We start from the raw sequence: 23,522 nt of genomic DNA, 5'->3' as shown, positions 1-23,522 counted from the left end.
GGGAAGTCACAAGACCTCCATGTTGGGCTTGGCAGAGAATTGAAGTGCGAGGTTCAAAGGAGGCTCGCTGTGTGGGTAAGTGCAGCCTTTTCACTTGACAACATGCTGAGACATGACTGAGTGGGACAGAAAGGGCAGAGAGTTCTCGCCTGACTAACACTTGGCAGTTACTGTATTTTCCCCTCTTATCTGCGGCCCTTTGCTTTGTTGTTTTCTCCCACCTTATCTCCCCTGAAGCTCTCAGGAAGCACCCAGAAGTAGACGTCGCTGGGGATGCTGGAGAAGGAGCGGTAGACGATCTCGGAGAAGCCTCGCTGGGTGATGCCTTCAGAGATAATTTCAGTGTTAGCGCTGTTGGAGAGGGAGAAGAGCTGCCCGCTCGATCCTCCCCGCACCTGAGAGACGAGAAAATCGGTCAGACCGAGATGTGACCTGAGATTTACACGCAGTCACACTTCATCGCCGCCATTGCAATCTCGCCATTTGGCATCAGAAAGGTTTTTTGCTGATAAAGCAGAGCTGCACAAACACTGAGTCAAAGTTTTGATACCAAAAATATTCACCACTCCCTTCTCTATTCAGAGCCTGGCAACAAACCTGGTCTCTATTCCAAGTGGAGCTGGCGCACTGTTTGGTGACGCCCATGCAGAAGCAGCGTAGACAGCCCTCGGGGTTGGCCTCCGATAGGTGGAAGAACCCGGACTTACACTCGTCACACACAGTGCCTGCCACGTTGTTCTGAAACACACACACAGACACGTGCACACATGTAATCAATCTGCCTGTCCTGCTCTTTTGAATAAGAGATGGTTTGTGTCAAGACCACGAATGAACTGCAGATACATGGTAATGATATAATCCGAGTACTTCACTCTGCAGTTAACTCTGCTGCATGTGTACCTTGCAGCTGCATGGCCGGCCGCTGGAGCTGAGGGTTCCTCTGTTATCACACTTGGAGCTTTCTGCAGGGAGAGAGCGGTGGAAAGACGATGACATAGGGGGGAGGAAAGTGAACCTGGGAGTGATCCAGCCACTCCGCATACCTGAGCCATGACCACATACTACAGCCTACTGTAACAGCAGGGGGAAAACCCAATGGTAATCATTACACAGGGTTAAGACCTCCTCTGGATCATAATGCTGAGTGACTGCATTGTGCGACAGGCGAAACAATCCAGGTGCAGTTTCACATCAATTTCATGCCCTAATCTGAGAATTTCAAAAATTTGAATGCGGTCATTGAACTCACGGTCAGGAACGCATTTTCCGTTCGGTACAAGGGGGTTACCGTGGTAACCAGAGGCACATCTGAAATAAAACAAAAATATACAAGACATCAGAGACAAGTCAGATTGTTTTACTCGTTACAATCGATCTTTCATCTTCAAAACCATATTTTGAGGGTGGCTGTGTTAATAATAATCATCATTATCATGTATAATATATTCTGACATTCACTATTATTTAGAATTTCTTATGAACCATATCACCTCATCCGCAAAAAAACAACAATCTGCAGGCAGAGTTAATTATATCAGTTTCCTCACTTATCACAGCGTCTTCCTGTGTAGCCGAGTCTGCAGGCGTCACACGTTGGCTGTTGGTCGACGTCCAGGAAGCAGGTGTCGGAGAACCTGCGAAGCCCAATGACAAAGCCAGGATTTAGGATTTACAGCGGCGGGTTAATGAGTCGCATGTTGAATGAATAAACCAGCGCCCAGATATTTGAGTGAGCTCAGCTTCAGCAAATTAAAAAAAGACACAAAAAACCCCCTGCAGGGCAAAACAGCCCCATTCATAATGACGCATTGTGGGTGGTATGAGTGTTTGTGTGTGTTTATTCCTGCGTTTGTAGTCTAGATGTGTTTTTGCTCTGTGTGTGTGTGTGTGTGTGTGTGTGTGTGTGTGTGTGTGTGTGTGTGTGTGTGTGTGTGTGTGTGTGTCTGTGACCTTACCGGCGTGAGGTCTCATAGTACGGGCAGGGGCAGGGCTTGCAGTCATCGGGGCGACCTCGGCTCGGGTCACCAAAGTATCCGGAGCGGCACTTGTCACACTGAGGGCCCTCTGTGTTGTGCTGGCAGCTCTGTGGTGGTGGGGGGTAGTTTTATAAAGATTGGAACATTTTGGGGGAAAACCAGTTTCACACTTTGTGTTTAAGCACTTGAACCAGTTATTTTTAATCCGTTGGAGTTTTTTGCTGTGTGCATTGACCCCATGTCCCAACCAACTTTTTATCTTTACATGCATGTTTTGTTTGCATGCCATTTGCAGTAAAACAAAACACAACACGGCATTAAATGTACTGGTGGGTGTGGTTTTCCTGTTTCTACGCTTTATTTTGAAGAAAAGCTAATCACTAGCTTCATGTTTAGCAATCAAGGCAATAAGTTTGTTTCTTCAAACATTAAAGAAACGAGGTGAATTCCAACTGATTTATAAGTGATGGATTCTCAGCGTCCAGAGGAGCCATTACCAGGCAGTGTCCGTTGATTGGATCACAGGCGCTGGCGTGTCCGTTACAGTTGCAACCAGCACAGGTGCCGAGATAAGAGCCGCCGGGGACGCGCTCGAAACCAGAGGAGCACATCTCACAGGACAGGCCCGTGTATCCAGGAGAACATCTGGGAACGACAAGTTTGTTTGGATGATGATTAAATCACAACACCACGCGTTTTACTTCATGATGGCAATAAAATAAAGGTGACTGCAGCAATTAATAGTTACAAATTAGAAAATATGTAAAAACATGAAACACAACCACGGACATTAAATTTTATGTCCTGGTCACATTTTTTGTGGCTCACAAAGTAAACTTTCAAAATAAACGTTCTTCACTTGGAAATATGCTGCACACTGGACGCGTCCCAACAGGCTGCTGGGATCGCAGACAGCTGACTGACGCCTTTGTACACAGTTTCCACCTCACTTAACCTCCCAGTATCGAGCCCGAGTACTTCTTCTGTCCTACCTGCACTCCTCCACATCCTTAGCGTGACCATGAGTGCTGAACTCCACGCTGGTGGTATCCATGATGATGTCGCTGAGCGCCACGCTGACCATGTGGTCGTCGTAGATGGTGCGAATGCTGACGCTGTCCAGGTTGGCCAGCGTCATCAGCAGATCCTCCCGGCTCACAGCACGGCCATTGGAGTGCTGCCATTTATCCTAAAACAGCCAAAGTGAGGTTACAAAATGATGCCATCAAACCCGAATCTACCACAGGATTGTACAGAATCTAAAATGTTCTTATCCAAAGACGTACTTCAGTGAATTTGATCTCCTTCTGGTTGACCTCTCGGGCAGGTGCGGCGCCGCCTCTGCGGTACACAAGCCTGCGTCCGTTTCCAACCAGGATCACATCTGGCTTCTCCACAGGGTCGGACAGGCCGCGGGCCAACGTGTAGCGCACCTTGTACTTCAGGGATCCCCCGTAGGAGTCGATCTGAAAAGAGGTGGAATGGTTTTCATGCGTATGTTCGATCGTGACTTAATAAAATAGATAATAAAAGGATAAGACTCAGAGTCCTTACCTTGTTGCCCAGAAACTGGCGAGGCAAAGTCCAGAAGGAGTCGAGGTTGAGGAAACGACGGGACAGGTCGACGAGCTGGAACTCTTCCATTTCAGGGTTGATGATGAGCTGAGTGGAGGAGAGAGGAGGAATGCCTGGCCTGGATGGATAAGTGACTTCCACTCCTGGAACAAACAACAACAGATTCACTCAGGCTGCTTTTAGTGTTCCAGATCATTCTCAGACAGTTTGATCAGTACCAGTAGTTTGACTGACCTTTGAAATCTTCCTCATCAGTGAAACGCAGGGTGATCCGGTTGCGGTAGCGGCCGGTGCGTTTGCAGATCTTGGTGATTCCGGAGCAGAAGCAGGGCACACAGCGTCCGTCCACACTGAACTGACCATCAGGACAGTCGCCTGGAGGGAACAAGATAGGACATGGGAATTGTTTTATCTATATTTACGGATGTTTCTGGTGGAGAAGCGAATGTAGAAACGTGGTGAAAGTACCTGAGTTGGGATTTGATGTGAGTGTTAGCACTCCGTCAGGGATACCAAACACCAGGCCTTTGGCATTGATGGCCTCGCAGGTGTAGGCCCCCTGATCCGCCTCCTTCACGTCACGGATGGTGAGGGTGCCGCGGCCGTTCTCGCTGGTCATGGAGATCCTGCAGAAATACGACACGAATTCAAACTTTACAGTAAGAAGTAGATCAAGAGAGTAAAGGTCTTCATGGGTCCACCCGAGTCCCGTACAGGATCGGATCCATGTTTTACACAGTCAGTCGGGTCTGGGGTCGGGTCCTGTTCTATTTCCACGGGTCCCAGATCTATTTTAAATGATGTGTAATAACACAAGTTGCCCTGAACGTGTCAGACAGCGCACGAAAGTCCTGCCTGTGTGTGCAAAGCTTCTAAACAAGTCGCGTTCCTCATCCATCACGGTGACAATAAATAAACTTAAAATCTAAAATCACAAGTGGATTACGTCAGCCATGCTGCTACTGTAATCATCCCAGCGAGGCGCAGGGGAGAAGGTGGCTCACGTGAAATCGGTGCCTTTTTGGGAGCGTCATTATAAATGAACCATAATGAGAAACCTGCTCTTTCTGATGCTCACAGGAACAGTTTGCTGAAATACTTTCACACACAAGTTCGACGGTAATTGCCTAAGTGATGACACACACACACACACACACACACACACACACACACACACACACACACACACACACACACACACACACACACACACACACACACACACACACACACACACACACACACACACACACACACACACACACACACACACACACACACACACACAGAGAAGACCACACCCAGAACCAAACCCTCTGAAACAGCAACTTTTGGAGTTGGGAGTGCACCACAAATATCCTGCTAATTAAAATCACAGTCTGAGCAAACGTGATGACGATTGGGGTGAGAATTAAAACACCGATCTATTAAGGTTATATACGATGGTTTCAAAGACTCAAACAAAGCAAAATCAATTCATAAATCATAAATCTTCTGATGCAATCACGGGGGGGAATACTGGCTTTCAGCTGAGGCAGATGTTTTGTTCAGCTCTCTCACGCAGAGCAACACATGTTTTTTTTCTAAAATGGCAAAAACAAAACCAGTTCCATGGAGAGTGATACTGTTCTGACACCAGTGCTGATTTTCTCCTCAAACCCACCTGCCGCTGACGGGAATGTGTCCCCAGTTGAGTCTCCAGGTGATGATGGGTGTTGGCACTCCGACCGCCTGACAGGTGAACGTCACCGACCCTCCCCGAGCTGCCTGGATGGACTCTTCCGGTGGGCTTGTCACGGAGGGGGGGGCTGTGAAGTGTCAAGATGACAAGCCACATAATGAATGCACATATACACACAAAAAAAAAAGGCCGGCGTGTGACTGGAATTTGGCGAACCAGTGAAGCTCGTAAATCCCCGACAGTCGGAGGAAATGGAATTCTCCGCTTGTGGACGGACAATTCTCTTTCAGTTCTGAGGAATGGACGCTGCACAAAAAGCTCTGTGTCTCCGTCGCCACATGTGTGAAAAAAAAGCCCGGTTCACAGCAAATTCACTCACAGTGTACAAAGGAACTCAGAGGGGTGATTATGGAGGACAGTCAAAGAAGCAGTCACAGCGATAAGTGAGTCAGAAAAGGGTGAAATGTGCAAAGAGAAAGAAATATTGTGGGAGCTGCTGGTGTGAGACTCACTGCAGCCGTACTCATCGGAGCGGTCAGGGCAGTCCGGCTCTTCATCACACTGGTAACTGGCTGGGATGCAGGTGCGATCGCTCAGGCATTCAAACTGCTCGGGAGCACACCTGTCGCCGGGACCCTTGGTGGCTGCAGTTACGAGAAAAATGGAGATTTACATCAACTTTTAATCACTCGCAAACAGAGCGGTCACGAATGAGCACGTGTCGTAAAAAAGAAAGGTTGTAAAAAGAAATGGAGACTCACGGCAGTCTGTCTCATCCGAGTTATCCTCACAGTCGTTGTCTCCATCACAGCGCCAAAGCTTGAGGGCGCAGCGGCCATTTCTGCACTTGAACTCGTTGGGTTCACAGGGCGACGGGGTACCTGGGAGCAGATGACAGGGTGAGTACAGCGCACGTTGCCGCACGAGCGCTTGAACGTGCGTAAGGCTGCAGCGTTTACCACATCGGAACTCGTCGCTTCCGTCCGAGCAGTCCCTCTCCCCGTCACAGATGTAGTCCCGGGGGATACACTCTCCGCTCTGGCACGTGGCCTGATCGGCTCTGCAGGGGCCAGGTGGGCTGGGGGGCCGCGGGGGCTTCTTGACGGTGGTGGTTGTGGTGGGAGGGGTGGTGTAGACTGGAGGAGTTGGTAGTTCTGAAACAAATCTCTGATTAAACTCAGCAAATGTACAGAGCGGATATTTAAGAGTTGTTACCGGGAATTGACACATCGCACATCATCCACAGTCAGTAATGCGTGCTATTGACGGCCGTGTTAAAACCCGCCGGCCAATCAGGCGGAAGCCACTCACCACAGTTGATCTCATCACTCATGTCTCTGCAGTCTGGTCTATTGTCACACAGGTATTCCATCAGGATACATGTCCCGTCACCACACTTGTGCTCATCTGGCATGCAGGACCTGATGCTGGGGGTTACTGAGGGAGATGCAGAGGGACGGGAGGGCGTTGAAGGATCGACGCCGTGCGAGCCAAGGCTACAGCACAGCCAACACACCACTACGCTAATGTCATCACGTCACAGCACAAATACAACAAATAGAACGGGGAAGCCATCAGGGTACTACAGCGAGTGGAAATCAGGCATGTCGTGAAGACAGGATCATTAGACGAGTGCTTTGAGATACTCAGGGAGATTTGAAAGGGCGGGATATTTGTAAATATCTATTTTGCATTAAATCCTCTGTTGGGTGAAAAGTCAAATCTGTGCTGAAACTAAAAACACTCACAGGTAGAAAGACACAAACTACATGAGACTAAACCCACAGACTAGACAGACAGGCTGGACAAGACTGGACAGAAAGACGAGAGTAGAGTAGATAAGACAGAGAATGGACAAGACAATCAAGTCTAATAAAAGACAAATTAGACTTGATGGACACACAGAGTAGACAAACTCAACTAACCCCTTAACCCCAATCCTAACACAGAGGAGGTACATGGACAAGACTAGAAAGAACAGAACACACAGACAACACGAGACAGACAGACAGATGGGGAACCTGTCAGATAGGTAAAGATCTTAAAGAAAAGGCAAATATTTTATCAGATGACATGCCTGCGTACAGAGTTGATTGACGTCTTGGTGAGCAGCAGCATTCCTAATCAATCAACATCATGCCATGCAATGTCTTCTTCTTCTTGTTCACTGTGCACTACTGGACTTCAGGAACCACGAGTCTACGTCACACTGGTGCTTCCATGCATAACATTCCTCACAGCACATGATAATTGCGTGAACAAAAAGTCGGCGTAAATTTCAACATCGTAAGGAAGGAAATGCTCGACTGTTCTTTCTAAAAGGCACAACTACGGTCGTCCTACAGCTTCTACAGGACGGTCGGCTCAGTCACCATGCAGCGGACATGGCACAGTACAAACCTGGAACTGCTATAGGCTCCACGGAGGGCAAAGCTCGAACTAAAAACCAGAGGGAAAAGTTAAGGACACTACCTATTGCTCTGCTGGACCTTTATTTTTGCTGCAAACACACACAGCACACTCTGGTGTAACAGAGTCAGACACTTCACGGTTGTTCTAAGCAGTTTCCTCGCTGATGACGTCTCACCTTCCCCGAGTCGTCGGAACTGAAAGCCCTGGACCGATGTGACGTAGGAAGCGATGGCGCCCTCCTTCACCACGCTGTACAGCACGCCACGGATCTGTTCGCCGTCGCTGTTGTAGTCGGAGCCCACGTCCAGCTCCACAAACACGTCCACGCCATCTTCTCTCACCATCTTCCTGCAAAGGGCGAGAGGGGCCTGGTGAGGCTGTGGACTGTGTGCAGTGCACTGCAGAGGCTTCGACAGGAGAGCTCTTAAGAGAGGTATGGTTTCTCTTTGGATGTCCCTCAGAGGAATGACTCACTGCTGATAAATGACCGACTGCACAGGCACTACAGAGCTGCCTTTTTGGAGCAGTTTGGAGAAAAGTAAGCCACCCAGCACACAGCTGCAGGGTCTCTACTTTGAGTGTAGATAAAAATGTGATTTAAAGGATTTGCATTCATACTTAATGAGGACCACGCTGACTGTCTGGACACCTGGAATCCGGTTGTACTCCGACTCCAGCTGTGAAAGGGAACAGCAGACTCGGTTAAGTTGAAGTAAAGAGGCCTGGGATTTATTTCCAGACAAAGCATCACACATACTTAAATCAGCAATGTTGTAAATTACACGTCTGAACCTTATAAGGTAGCCTTCGCTTAGAGAACACCACCGCAGTTTGGATTGAGTTTATCCTGCAAAGAAGGAAGGACGTACCGTGTCCACCACTGCTTCAGAGATCTCATTAAAGGCTGTAGAGTAGATGTCCTCGAGCTCAGGGCTGTAGACCAGGGAGTCGGTGAAGTTGACGAGAGCTCTGTAATAAACTGGAAACACAGGGAGGGAGGGGGGGGGGATCCGTCAGCGAAACCGCACAATAACAGACAACGACCACAGGCTCAGCATTAATGTCCATCTGTCGCAGAGATATTGTAAGCTAGAGACAAGTCGCTAAGTCTATTAAAGACAATGTGATAGGGGATCCTGTTTTGGGAATTATTTCCCGGAGGAAAAACTTTGGTAAAACGTTTCAGAAAGTAAAAAAACTGAAAAGCATGACTGCGGCTGGAAGGCCACATGCAAATTATGGCGTCTATTTCCATATCTGAGTTGTGGTTGGATCGGCACCAAAGACCGACAACTGCAGCGTTGCACCACACGACACAAGAGGCACACGCTGACACAAGCATTCGAATAGAAACATGAAATTACAGTTTCAAGGAATGTCCTGGTCCCTGCACGTCTTTCTGTTGGTTACATACATGGAGACGCACTTTCAACAGACTCAACCGGTGGCAGACAGATGCTGATAAAGAACAGAACCTGTGTGAAACCTGTGCTATGCAAACATTCACATACACAGTTCGTGGATATCGGCCTTTAAAAAGCAGGGCCACACGTTTGCACCAGACCTCCTGACTGCACGATATCAGAGAAGTGGATGGTGAGTGGTTTGGAGAGGAAGCAGAAGAAAAGCCTCTGTGGATGACTCTGGAAAGGGGCCTGCACCTTCCCTCCTCGTGCACCAAGTCAAACAGCCCGTCAGGCAGGAGAGCAGCAGAGGGGCGGCAGCAGGGATTATATCAATGGTCTACAGAGAGGCTATGTTAGCTGACTGGTCATTAAACATACAGGTCAATTGGTTGGACATAGTGCTTCTCTGTATTCAGACGTTGAATCACACACAAGCTGCAGTTGAGTGCCCATTGTTTGAATTTGCCAGCTGATTTTTTTTTTATTTCAGTTAAAGTGATTTAGTTTTTGAAAACCTTGTACGCAGCTGGTTTGTTTTACAATCGACAGTGTGTCCATGAACGTGTCCTTGACCGAGGCGCTGAACCCAGAAAACTGCCACAGTGAAGAAATGTGGTGGGGGGGGGGGGGCAAAACTATTTCTGCAGAGTGAGAAAAGATTTGACTTTTTCGTCGCGTCTCTTCCAGTAAGTGGGTTACAACAATACATTGATAAAATGATGCAAAAAGGAAATTATTAACAATGATTAATGAATGATTCACACTTTATATGGTAAACATCCTCAGTTCCACATCTCATGAGGTTGCATTTTAAAGAACCAGCTGTTGTTTAAAGAAGTATAGAATATTACCTCTAAATAAATCCACTGCAAGTCGTGATTTTTTCTATACCAGTTATAGGATTTGTCAATATTGTCAAATATAATAAAGAAACATCTCAATAAGGGAATAAAACATCACTAGACATTCAATATCAAGACTGGCATGGCTCTCAGTAAAGTCCAGTCCCCTTATGAAACCACACACTCATAAATATCAAGATACATGAATTATTCTCTGAGAGACACAAATGATGAAAAACGTCACAATGTTAAAGAAAGGAAACAAACACATTTCACTCTAAAAATCCCAGTTCACCTCCTGGTTTCTTCAACTTTCACTTGGGAGCAAATTGAACTTGAGAGAAAATGATAATTTGAAGTTGTTGTAAATGTCATCAACTCTTATGAAAGTTCTTAATCGCGATAACATTATTGGCCACATTCCTAATCTCGGTGAACTATATGAGGAACTCATCATCAACAGAAAATGTCAGCTGTATTATTATAATTCCAGTGTCACAGGCTTAGCCCATGAAACCTAAAATAGCCGAGGCCCCAGGGTGCCCCGTTCTCACTCTCCTGCCAACACTTTGTTAGAAGGGGCCTGCCAGCCTCTGATTTCTGCCTGGCAGTGTGGGTTTAGGGAGGAAGTCAATATTTGTTCTGTTTTCTTGCAGTGAGATGCTACTTGCCATGCCAAAAGCAAAGAGTCACGTTCCGGGGATCTGTTGAGCCTCTGCTTTACGAAACATATATGACCAGATAGCATGTGCTGCAAAAACACATCCCACAACATGCAGAAAGTTTAGTAACAGTCTTTTGTGTATTAGGTTTCTACTCTTTGTTCCCTGCTGCTTGGATAATTACATTTTACCAGACACGTGGACTACATACATTTATCATGCTTACCGGGGGCTGTTTAATTAAAAGTTAAAGATTGTGTTCGGTGTGTATAAAGGCCTGTGGGAGCCTCGCTGCCTTATGTTGCAGCGCCTGAGCTGTGGCTGGTAAACAGCTGTCCTCCCTTAAACCCCCTTCTCTCTTTACGCACAACATTGGCAATGCGAGACGTCCCGGTTCCTGGTGAGGAGAAGCCTCATTTATGACAAAGTAAACGGAGCACTGCCTATGAAAACACACAGCGAGGCGAAAATGTAACAACAGGGCTGCAGGCCCTCGCAGCCGCCTGGAAAGGTTCCCGAGTGCTTGCTTTGCAGACTGTTACCGTCAGACTTGTGGGGAATAATTGTTCGGCCTGCATGTGGAACCGAAAAGACAGGCAACATCAAAGTTACTCATCAAAGCGGCTCATTTGACCCGCATGTAATCTAATCACTTGAGTGGGTTCTCGCCGCCAGGTCAACAGCAGCTTGTAGCCCCAACTCTCTCTGAGCTCGCCGCTTTGACGTTTCAAACTGGCGAGTGTGGGACTGCCGCCGCTTGAGATCCTTTGATTAAAGCGCCGGGTTGTGCCCTGCTGCTAACGAGCAGCTCTTTTACTCCAAAAACCCATTCTGCTATACATCACTTGCTGCTTCCAGCAGAGGGGGGGGGTTCCCCCTTGTCGAGCACTGCTACCATCAAGGGTGATGAAACTGTCCGAGAGCAGATATGACGGGTGGGATGAAAAAAAATATATAAAGGAGTTGAAGGGGGAAAAAAATAGCATTCCACACTCTTAATTCACAAACTTATTTAGCTATTAAAGCTGTTCAGAAGAACTGTGGTGGCTTTGTGCAATGGGCCCCCTCTGAACACATAGAGGCCTATGCAGAAGACAAAGACTTGATTGAGCAGGGAGCCCTGCCTGGCCTTTAAAGCCCAGCCGCGTTGGGCTTGACCTTCAGGCCCCAAGGCAGCGCCCACGGCACCGGCCCAGCACCAGCAGAGCAATTGTCCGGGTGGAGCGAGTGAGGCCGAGCCAGAGTCTGTAAGAACAAGGACCAAACCACACGGCACCGGCAACTTCATCAAAAATCTTGAATCAAACGTGGTTTTCCTTCGCTGAGATTTTTTCTCTTCTCCGTCTCTTTCTTAATCTTCGCGTCTCTCTGAGTTTAATATATTCATACGCCAGCGGCCTCTGTCTCTGCTCAACTCATGTAGAAAGAACCCCTGCTACTTAACCCTTCTGCTGGTGGCACGCCAAACTGCTCCGGCTCCACGTCCACTCACTGCCCTCTGGGGAACTCTTGGGAATAACTTCTGGCTTCACTCTTAATCCGTCCCCCATTTTGCTCTCCCACAGCTCACAACATAAGCATCAAAAACCACCAGTGTGCATAATGGAGCACGTTTCATATTGTGGTGCTTCAGTGCGACAGCTGGTTCACATCCTTGGGATGAGCCATCTGCATGAGGTTGAAATTCCAAAAAGCACTTTGCAAATTAGGTTGTGGAACACACTTGTCCAGGAAGATGATTAATTATGTAGTCGTGAGATATGTTTCACAAGGATGTTTTCAACTGGATACAACCGTTGTCACTCGACTGTGATGGACTCTATTACTCGATGGAACAACCCCATCATTTTCCACTGGTATGAACAAAAAAACTAAAAACCTCTGGGAGACGCCTGGAAGACTCGTGGAAAAACAGACTCGCCGGACTCAAACACGACATGCCCGAGCTGAGTCTTCCTCGGAATGTTATCTGAGAGTGTGTTTGGAAATGGGAGTGCATAACTGAGCGGAGCAGGTGACAGCAGAGTGTGCCAAAGACAAGAGAGGATAGAAAGGCGTGCTCGAGGACTTACGTTCGTCCGGCTCGACCGGGCTCTGTATGTTCCCCATATGGGAGGAGTTCAACCAGTGGCCTGTGGCGAGCGATGACGGGGCAAGGAGCAAAGAGCAAGAGACAGGGGGGGAGAAGCAGGCACAGACGTCGCGCAGGGCGCAAACAGGAGCCAGAAGGTCAAGGATCAAACAAGAAAAAGCAACAGAAGGAACGGGGAGAAGGATCGAGTTAGCCAGGCAGGTGCAGAGGGGTTAAAGTTTCAGGAAAGTTGGGAAGGTAATGATTGGAAGCGAGGAGAGAAAATAGAAAGTGACAATCAGAAAGTGAACCGTCGTCTTGACAGAAACAGGAAATGATGCGAGATAAACATCATAAAAAAACAGCCAAGAAATGAAAACAAACTTGTCATCACAATATCACGAGGAGACAGAAATGTCAGCATCAATTTCAGATTATCAACAGTCCCACTAATCGTTACCATCCTTATGGAGAGGAGAGTTTCTCTTATTGGGACAATGGGATTCTGTTTTTTTGTTGACTAACGACTTCACCAGCGTCCGTCTGGAAACACACAAGGAAGTCTGCTTCCTTGTGTGCAGGAGGTCACCTGTTTAGAAATGACTCTTCTTCAGCCCTACGGAACACAGAGGATATCCTGCAAACCAAACACACACTTCCACGCACTGCCCGTCACATCTCTGCTGTCCGACGCACACGTCCACCCTGGGACTTTGTAGCGTCACTGGGAGGAGACGCTTCCTGTTTTCCATCCTAAATGGAAAGAACCGAGCGCCATCACATTTTCTTTCTCACCAAAACGTTAAACCCTCTGCACTGGCACCGGCAACAATGACCACGCTCTGTTTCGCGGTGACTCATTCATTCTTAGGCGGCTTTGGACGCAGTTGCACCGTGGGGCATGATCTGAAATGTCAACTGAGGAGGCCCCTTGGTCGTTTGAACCATGGGTGGGTTTTAAGAGAGTTTTCTAGAATCTGCTCACTGTCTTGCAAAGAAAGGACTTTGTTGTCTGTTGAATGAAAGCAGATTTAAAGACTAGAGTCACACTCACACCTCCGCTAACAGTCAATCAAGCTGTACCAGGATCAGTCCTCTTAAATGGGCCTGATGTTTTGCATCAAGATCCTTTGAATTATTCCCTGGGGAATTAGTGAGAATGTAAAAACACGCTTCAATTTTCCAATGTTAAAGAAAGTGATGACAAATTCCTGGATCTTTAACAAAATCTTATTGATTCTTTCTTGTCCCAACCTTCCAATGAATTTTGTGGAAATCAGTTTTTGCGTAATTCTGCTGACAAACCGACAAACAAGAAATATTCTTGATTTTTAAACTACACTGGTCGAACAGATTTTCCAGATCAGATCCAGATTCCGTACGAGTCCACTCCACAAACCTCGACAGACAGCAGTAAACAACTGTGCCTTCACAATCAACTGAGTGCACTGGATCCAGCTGTTTTACATCTGCACATCCCCAAAAAAAAACATATGGTTTCCGATACTCAATTGACTGTAGCTGTGGCATGTCTTCCGGAGGAGAGTGGATTTAGAAAACAGTTGATGTATTTGCTTTTGGACTGACAGTAACAGCTGCTTGCCTGGCGCTACACTCCGGTGAAGAGCAGGTACGTTGGGTTAGAGGAGAGAACACTGCAGACCAGGCAGGAGTTTCTGTAAAACACTTCAAAGTCTACGATGTCCAGCCAGGAAACAGCTGAAAGAAAGAAAAATAAACCACTGCCCAAAACCGTCTGAGGTCTCCCTCAAGAATAGTGACCCAAACTAATTAAAGCTAATGAAGCATCCGCTGCTTCAAAGGCTGCAGATGTGTTGTGGTCCGGGTGGGGAGTCAGACTGGGAGCGAGAGCCAGGGAGAAGTGGGTGAGAGCTTTATTGTTACGCTGCACTCTTTTATGTGCAGGTCGGGTCCTGATCACTGACTGAGACAAAGCAATCACTATAGAACAACATGGGCAGACAGGAAACAGCACCGACAACAAACACACTCAGTCAGACTAAAGCACTACACATGTACTGGATGTATTATCCAATCGAAGAAAAACACTTAGGGGCTTAACAGATCCCAGGAGAGGTAATTATTTGCAACGGATTTGCTGGTGTTTAACCAGGAAGTCACTGATCAACTGTGGAGCTTTAAATAAATAAACCACCAGATCTGCAGGACAGTTTAATATCGGGCCAATAACCACAAGTCCTAATCCAGTGATTGTTTTCTAAGACAAAAAAAAACATTTTCTTTTCTCCCAGTATAAAGGTACTCTCTCCTCGTTGCGACACAGACTAGGATGTAGGTCATCAAAATAAACGGAGGCATCGGTTACGAGCCTGTCCTTGACACCGCTTGCGAGGAAGACGAGGATAAATGCAAACAGACGCTGCGGCCCTCGTTTCTACAAAACCCACGAGCTCTTTCCTAAAGAGGAGCGGCACAAGCCCTGTTTCTCCAAGGCAACACGTTTTGTTATTGGTACAACAGAGTGCGGCATCATGGGGTTCGGTGCAGTAATAAGGGCGAAAGTCAGTGACTAAGACGAACAATGCCCACCCCGAGGGAAACGTCCGCAGTCACTACGATGATTAACCGTTTGTGAGCGGAGGGTAAAGGCTTCTATCTCCGAGTGACGACAGTTAAAAGCAAACGGGTCCTTCAACGTCACAGCGCCCATGTTTTGTCTGCTGCCTTACGACTGCCTCCTCTGCAAATGGGAGCAAGTCATCTGATTATAACGTGAGGCAATTCACCCCCTCCTCTTGTGTCAGTGTGTGACCACCTTGAGGGCCCCCACACACACACACCCAACACCCAGCAGTGCAACAACAAAGACCTCACCAAAAATAACTGCAGCTGCCAGCATTCGTCCCTGTGTGCAACTACTCGAGAGGCTCCCTGTATTCTGACACACACAAACACACACACACACACACGGGGCAGTGCCACTGAGACACACACTTCACCTAATGCCCATGAAAAAGGCAGAGACTTTGAGTGGGTGGCCTGGCTGCAGCCCGTCCACTGCCCGAGCCCAACTGACGGACAGGGCACATTACCCTGACGTATTGTCCACTTATTCTGCAGCATCGGAGAGTCTGAGCCCAGATTGTGGCTTTTTTTTTTTTCAGCGAGCTTCCACGAGCGACTAATGCGTTTGGAAGAAGAAACAGCCGAGGCTACCCGGGAAGGCAGGAACCTGTCCGTGGGTCGGCCTCAACTCGAGGCCGCGTGGACGGAAGGCAGCGCCGACACCGAAGTTAAAGTGAAACGTCCCAGAGGCGTAAACACGGAACCACATCTCACTGCTCGACCTTCTCTTTGAATCAGCTGAGAAACTCCACATGTTTGATCTCAAATCAACACGTCACACAGACTCGAGTAAATCAATGATGGTTTACGACATAACCAATAAAGTCCCTTTATTTGACTCCAAGAAACACAGTTAAAAGTCTTATTTCAATGACATATGATCACAGGTTCTAATTTGCGGGGTTTAATGTTTAAATCTCTGTTCAATGAATAATGTTAAACAGGCTGGAGCAGTTCATAGCAGCTGGTTCTAAATGTTTCTAAGCCATGACGCCTCTTCGCAGGAATCTATGTAACTTGATGAGCAACAGCGCCCCCTGTGGTCACACATCATGATTACTTCTGTTGGGCTCCGTGTCCGAGCAAAAAAAACAAAGCCTATTAATCTCTTGATCGAATATTACCCACGATGCCCGGCTTCCTGAACCAGAGTAGACGCCGCTGTAACAAATCCACTAAACCCTGTTAGGAATTCTTGATATTTTAAAAGTTTCCTACTGAATATTGAAGATAAACTCTGGTTTTTAATAACTTCTAAGTCTTTTTAACTGATCTACAGTTCAGCTTCACTCTTCAACTCACTGGACGCGATTCTGACCGTTAAAGCTGCGACTCTCGGTCAGTTCCACACTCACCAATCAAAGGACAAATCACCGCCTGAATCCGCAGATACCTTCGATTTTACGGAGCTACATTTTTCAGCTCTTCAATCCATTAATTAACTCTGTTGGTTCCCTCTCACGGCATCATTGTGTCGTTGATATGATTAATTATCTCCGAGTTAATATCGGTTAAGTATATTAGCCACTAAGTCTCTTTCTCGGTCAGGGCTTTCGTCTAGAGATTTGAATTCTCAAGCTTTTCGTCCAAAATTAGCGCTGGCAGGGACATAACCCCAGCAGCCCCTCGCCATGACGACGTGGACATGTAAGTCTTTGTTTCTTTTGCCTTTAAACAAAGTGGCCAATATGCTTGGTGCAGTGGGAAAGTCTGTAATTGAGCCAGTGGAACAAGGAAAGGCTCTCACAGACGAGATGAACTAGATTTTGTCTCCCAGAAATCTCCTCGGGGCTCTGAGTGCGGGGGTCAGGACGAGAGGTTCGGAGGACATGGGACGCAACCTTCATATGTCCAGAGAAGATTCCAGACTGTGATTGGGGAGGGGCTAAGAACAACAATGGACAAAAGAGGTTGAAAATAGCCTGATTTGAAAAACAGTTGTGACTCCAGATGTTTTCTTTTTTCGCACCATCATCAGTGCATGAGGCTGAGACAGAAGGAAATGGGGAATTCCTCACCCTTCGGCAAATAGTACCACAACAGGAAACCAGGACTAATGGAGGCCACTGTGGCACCTCAGTCGGCAGCTTTATGGCAGCGGAGGGGGGAAGGAAGGCAGAGGCGCGGGTGAACAGTCTGGACAACTAACAGGACAGAGACACTCAGGAAAAGTATTCAGCATTCAGCACAGGAAACCAAATTTCCTTCCCATCGCTGTCATGCTCAGATCTATATATGGAAATCCCCCGTCTCCTCCAGTCGAAGCTCCATGATCACACTGGGAAGTCTAGCCGCCTTCCAGATAAGATAACATATTAATGAAAGTACATAATAAACTCAGCCTCCTCTTTAATCACCACATTAAAACGACATTGACCTTTATACGGTTACAAAACATGGGACGTTTAATGGAAACAGAGGCAATAAAGCAAAGTAATGGGGATTGTTTGCAGGCGGATGTCAAACCACAGAATGTGAGCATGTTAAGAGACTATATTTTCATATCCTGTGCAATATCTGGCTTTGCATTCTGTGATTTTCATTTTCTTTTCTGCACATTTGTATCTGCAGAGCTCACTCTGATGATGTGAATGAGAAGAAGCCACTTTCTTACATCTACGTTCCATTTTCCATTTTTTCCACTGATAAGAACCTGGAATTATTCCCTTACTGACGTGATTTATCTCAATCACCTTCAGTCAAATGCGTAAACACTTTAATATCAGCTTTGTTTAAGTCTCCTCTTGGTCCTATCCCAAATTTAGAAGTGCCCCACAGCTATTTCTGTGAGCAAGGCACATGCTATATGCCTGAGCCATGATGTAATAAGCTCCGCAAACCTGTCAAGTGCCTCATCTGACATCAAGGACCAACTATAGAGGCTGAAGGCTGTTTCCTTTAATAAGGATGGAAATGATCTCATATGTCTGGATGATGATAATAAATGAGAATATATATAACGCTGGGAAATGAATAAAACTAAAGCTGTACAGAAGTAGAGCTTTGTTGTGAGTCACACAAACATGCAGTGATATCTGAGTGTCAGCATTGGTCTAAATCCAGTGTTTCCAGTTGATATTTAAAGTCTTCCTTGGTGGCTGAGGTCAAGAAAAAGTTAACTATCGGAAACTTTAACTGTTTTTTACGCTGTGAAGAGAAATCTAGAGACGGCAAAAACAGGAAAAATGCACCGAGAACAGAAGCGTAACGAGATGCGTCAGCGAACCACAGGCATGATTAAAGAGTCAGATCCCCGATGCAAAGTTTAATACGTTATCTACTTTCCGCATCTACGCTGCGATGTGATATAGTGGCGTCCATGCGTATAAATACTTATCAGGGCCACATAAAAAATAAGGGGGTTGGAAAAAGTGCAGTTGTGAAAGGAATGCAAAACAGAGGCGTTCGGCTGCAGCTTCCATTGTTCATCGCGCTTTCATGTATCTTATAGTCCTGTCACATCTGCCACCGACTTAAAGGATGAAAGAGGAGAGGAGATGTTTATGTCTGGAAGAAAAACGCTGAGCGCTCCGTGTTATGACCAGACTCTGGTGCGTCGATGGAGGGGTGAGGAGAGGGTGGAGCAGGAAGAGGCATCATCACTCAGGCACAGACGCACACAGACACACACACACACACACACACACACACACACACACACACACACACACACACACACACACACACACACACACACCGCTGCATACATCCAGTCGAGTCACACATGGGGGAACTTCACGGGGCCTGAATGAGATCTTCCGCACATAAATAAAATCTGTCACAGAGAACCGGTAGATTCGTTAGATTTGCTGGTTGCTTACTTGTGCTCTCTGGAGGCCACGGTGTGCTTCCATCATCCTCTCCACTGGGCAGATCTTTGGAGAGAGAGAGAGAGAGAGAAGGAGAGTTCATGGGTAAACAAGCTTTTCGATATAAATCCCCCCTGAAAAGTGTGCATCCTGCAAGTTAGCGTTCATAAGGATGAAATCATCAAAATCAGTAACATTCCCCTGGTGTCAGTTTTGGGATGAGTTAACAATCTGAGGAATGCGTTCTGAAAATAAAAAAGACAGTTCCCATGACTTGAGGGCAGCTGTTGCTGTGGTTTGCAGTAACACATCCTCTCTCGAACCCACCTCCCGAAGCTTCATCGGCAGCAAAGTCCTCGTCGTCGTCCAGTAAGCTCGGAGACGCCTTGACGTCCTTCTTCGCCTCCAAGTCCTCTGGCAGAGGGACCTCGCCCCACACCTTGGAGGCCTGAGTCACCTGCAGCAGACACAGAGATTTATAGGGGTTGAAGTCTCCACAGGGAAAAGGTTACACCCAGTGCTATACATGGACGCTGGAAGGGGCGCAGGGAAAACAAAAGCCGAGACGGGAAACGGGGCATTGTGATGTGTTTACATTTACCATTTATTATCTCTTGAAGGGCGACTCCACAGTTTGCATTTAGGGCTCAAAAAGCTTTTTCACAGCACGATTTGTCGTGTAGTTTTATAACTTAAATGGAGGAAGTTGGCAACAGATATTCACAGCTGACTGCACACGCACACACACACACACACACACGCACGCACACACACACACACACACACACACACACACACACACACACACACACACACACACACACACACACACACACACACACACACACACACAGGAACAAACACCAAACAAATCTCTGAAATCCAGGGAAAGCAGCTGCGTTCGGATCAGAATGACACAAATCTCTTTAAGTACACTTTAAACGCCCCCCCATCACCACCAACCCACCCACCCTGGGGTAAAGACAACAACAACAATCCAGCATACCACAACTACTTGTTCACGACAGCTCCTCAGTCAAGGGAAGGAGTCTATCATGGAAACATTATGTCACCTGCAGCAGTAAAACCCATGAGATAAACGCCGCCTCTCAAAGTGCAGGTTGTGCACTTGACTGTGATCTCCGTGTCATTCAGCTTGTTGTATGAATGGAACAATGGCGGGGTGTGGGGGGTGTGACCGAGGGAAACTGAAAATGCAGAGTCGGGCCCCCGGGGGCTTCAGTTTCCTGGGCCCTGCACTGAGAGTAAACACCGCTCGGCAGGGGAATCACACCTTGATGCCTGAACGTGTCTGGACCACCAAGGTTTGAAAACTGTCAAGTAACTTTGCACTGGATGCTCAGGCTACAGTCACACTAATGTGCTCATTCATTCAGTCTAAAACCAAAATGATCTCCTTCCCAGTGTCAGGATTTACAAGCATCTCAGTTTTTGCCCGTCCATGAGACAATGCAGCTCAAGAGTTTTCAAACTTCTGATTTTAAACAGCGATGTTATAAAACTAAAACAGAGTAGTGTGGATGTAGCTTCAGATTTCCACTTATTCATTGACCGGACAGTTTCTGAATTAAGTTATTTGTCAGGAAAAGGTTCTGGTACTATTGCTTAAGTGCTATTACACCCATAGTCGTTGATATCTCTAGAGCAACGTATTTATAGAGAGATGTGTGTAGAGTTCAGGTTTGTCTTTATATGACCCTGAGAGGATAAGCTATATAAGAGAAACAAGTGTTTTTACTGTTATCTTCAATGTAGAAAATTGTTGTTTTGGCCTAAGCAACAAAGCTAAGGCATCAAAACAGCCAAGAAAAGTAGCCTTGGTTTGGAGTAATAGCGTATTCAAGGATTAAATAAGTGTAGCTTAATCAGAACAAGGCATTTCATGATCTTCTTCATCTTCTTGTAAGACACCTAAAGGACCCATATGCTTCCTGAGGAGACTCAAAGCTGAGCCACTCTTCTATCTGATCATCTTGATAAAGTTTCCTGTGCTGCCCAAGTGGAGCTCAGTGGGGGTTTCATTATCTCTGCTCTCACCATCTCAACACCCAGACTGTCCAGACCCAAGCTATAAGTTGAGTTACGACTCTGGCTGGATGCCACCGCTGGCATTTCCAGTTGGCATGGCCCGCCAGTTCCTATTTCCACCGAACTCTGTCATGGTAGTTTTCCCATTTAAGTGGCTCCGGCTAATAAATAACTCGATCTATCCCCCCAAATCCTCTCTCCCCTGACCGAACACCCTTACAACAACAATCCCGGGACATTTTCAAAGGGAAACTGCTGACTAGCCAGATTCTTTTCAGTCGTGCCGACCAGCCAACCGTCGGTGTGATCATCTCCTGCTTCCCACTCCCTTGGGATGTGCTATCATCTGGCCACACTGGATGCCATCTCGGCAAAAAACACATTTGCTGTACGAGTCCATATTTGCACCTGATCTTCAACGTGGCCGGCTGCACTTGATTTACGATGTCAAACTGACCTCATCCGAGGGAGAGTTGGGAACTTCACATAATTCACTTTCTCACTATGCTCCTGCGTTCCAGCTCAAAAAGCCGGCGTGACCTTTCCCCTCAGTCTCAGAGTTGAGACATGTCTGCAGCGTTAAACTTATCTCTCCCTCCAGATAAAAGGTCTTGACCCACTTTGTGTTTCTTTGAACTCCACCCCACCCAGAGGACACCGGCCTCAGGAGCTCCTCGCTCTAGTAGCTTGTCGCAATTTCCAGCTGGACATATGGCTGCCAGGTATATATACGCTTGAAGAGAGCAGGCAAGCACATACACATGCGTATCTTACACGCGTGTAACAAAGACACACACAAGCGCACACATTCCAGTCGAGAGGAATTCCGTTGTTTGCTTATGAGTTACTCTGACTACAATGCACAATGTTTGCCCTGTTAGACGAAGACGCGGTGGCTCTACAACAAGGGAACAAGAGAATCCATAGATAATGAGGAACAGGTGACACTTTACAGAAGCCTGACGACGGGCCTTAAATCTGCCCCAGCTGCTGTTTGGAGGGACCGAGGGAAATTACCGCAACTCGGTCCATGAACAGTTGAAAAGCCAGAGGACGGGAGCAGAGAATTCTGGGAAGAAAAGATTGGGTCGGATTGGAAATAACCGAGCCAATATCGTTTCAAGACGGTACAAGCGTCAGCTGTCGTCGAGTCCTGCAGCTGGAAACCTGCTGTCAACTCTGTTTCCCAAAACAAATGCTGGATCCTCAACTTCTTTGTTTCCCGCAATGGACGAGACAGTTGTTCAGGCCTTCTAGATTCTCCCCCCCCAGGCCACAAGAACAAATGTCTCATGCTTTTTTTTCATCTGACTCACTGGGATAAAGTTAAACGGTATATTATGGGATTTAGTATCTTTAACTTTGATACTGCGATAATGCTGCCGTGGCTAATGTGGTGTTCTTTATAAACCCCACTCCTTCACTGATGCTTGCTTGGTAACTACTGTATGTTGAGTTGTTTTTTTTAGACCAGTTCATACATGTTTCACACCAATTTGTTAGAAGAACGAATCCTCTAGCAACCAACCTCTTTCCTCGTCTACTTTTGAGTTTCCTGGAACGTTGAGTTTCCAACTTACAAATCCGGTGACCACAACAACAAGAGTTCTGTACACTAAATCTAAAATTAGCGGACCAGCACCAAGGCTACTGGTTCTCCTGAGAAGATAGAGCCGCTTCGAGCGAACTGTTTTCAGAGAAGCTCATCCTGAAGTCAAGAACTGTACCATGAGTTTACCCCTGAATAAAACAGGCTGTTTTTAGGCCTTGCTTTGCACAGATAATTCAATCTTTGGTCTTTGCCACATTGATTTTGAGTTGGTTAATACTGGCACCAGGTCTGAAGAGTCTTAACGTCAATATACACCTATGCATTGAATTAACATTGTGGGTACGGTGTAGCTGCATCCCCTACACTGTACAACGCACCATAACCTGACATGCACCTACTACCACTACAACAAAACATCACGGGGATGAAGACTGCAAAGGGTGTATATTATATCGGTATATGTTAATAATTCCAAGAAATACGTAATATCATTGCCACACGTATCCTTCAAGCTCTGGCATCAGAAATTGTAAATTCAGCTACTGGAGAGCGTTCACAGACAAGTAACTGTCAGGAAATTAAACCCAGAGGAGAAGCAATAAGCATGCACAGGCTTTGTGAGGGATATGCAAGATACTGAGAGTTTTGAAGTTTCTGGCTGTTCCACTGACAACTTTTCTGAGGAGTTGGAGAATCTCGAGGGATCAGAATTTCAAATGTTGGGGTTTTTCTGCAATGCATCACAGAAATGGGCTTTTCCAAATGTGTGTTTCTTGCAACTACATTTCCACATGAAGGGCAAAAGTTGATAAAACTAGCTAGAAATAAAAATGACCAAAGTTTTATGTGACGATTACTTGAATTTAAGGACTATATTATG

General features: G+C 46.7%; 1 protein-coding gene across 11 annotated transcripts in view; it reads right to left on the bottom strand.

Moving 5' to 3' along the window:
* The window catches only part of hspg2 (heparan sulfate proteoglycan 2), an 83,040-nt gene that overhangs the window by 37,967 nt on the left and 21,551 nt on the right, over positions 1–23,522 (bottom strand). For 8 of the 11 annotated variants that reach the window (XM_047340203.1, XM_047340202.1, XM_035158629.2 and 5 more), the window contains exons 2-24: positions 19,369–19,498; positions 19,054–19,107; positions 12,627–12,686; positions 8,514–8,623; positions 8,263–8,321; positions 7,820–7,992; positions 6,544–6,669; positions 6,192–6,386; positions 5,994–6,113; positions 5,745–5,876; positions 5,215–5,359; positions 4,020–4,177; positions 3,786–3,926; positions 3,531–3,694; positions 3,263–3,442; positions 2,969–3,165; positions 2,474–2,621; positions 1,956–2,083; positions 1,548–1,634; positions 1,250–1,308; positions 901–962; positions 598–738; positions 222–395 (exon numbers count right to left, since the gene is read on the bottom strand). In XM_047340203.1, coding sequence (XP_047196159.1) covers positions 222–395; positions 598–738; positions 901–962; positions 1,250–1,308; positions 1,548–1,634; positions 1,956–2,083; positions 2,474–2,621; positions 2,969–3,165; positions 3,263–3,442; positions 3,531–3,694; positions 3,786–3,926; positions 4,020–4,177; positions 5,215–5,359; positions 5,745–5,876; positions 5,994–6,113; positions 6,192–6,386; positions 6,544–6,669; positions 7,820–7,992; positions 8,263–8,321; positions 8,514–8,623; positions 12,627–12,686; positions 19,054–19,107; positions 19,369–19,498 — 2,943 coding nt within the window. Of the gene's footprint in view, positions 1–221; positions 396–597; positions 739–900; positions 963–1,249; positions 1,309–1,547; positions 1,635–1,955; positions 2,084–2,473; positions 2,622–2,968; positions 3,166–3,262; positions 3,443–3,530; positions 3,695–3,785; positions 3,927–4,019; positions 4,178–5,214; positions 5,360–5,744; positions 5,877–5,993; positions 6,114–6,191; positions 6,387–6,543; positions 6,670–7,632; positions 7,672–7,819; positions 7,993–8,262; positions 8,322–8,513; positions 8,624–12,626; positions 12,687–19,053; positions 19,108–19,368; positions 19,499–23,522 lie in introns of all 11 variants that reach the window. The other 3 variants (XM_047340205.1, XM_047340209.1, XM_047340207.1) reach the window with 2 other exon arrangements.

The sequence above is a fragment of the Hippoglossus stenolepis genome, chromosome 6 (genome assembly GCF_022539355.2).
Source record: "Hippoglossus stenolepis isolate QCI-W04-F060 chromosome 6, HSTE1.2, whole genome shotgun sequence".
Classification (NCBI taxonomy): domain Eukaryota; kingdom Metazoa; phylum Chordata; class Actinopteri; order Pleuronectiformes; family Pleuronectidae; genus Hippoglossus; species Hippoglossus stenolepis.
Note: the sequence above shows the minus strand (reverse complement) of the source record. Positions and strands in the feature narration are given on the sequence as shown.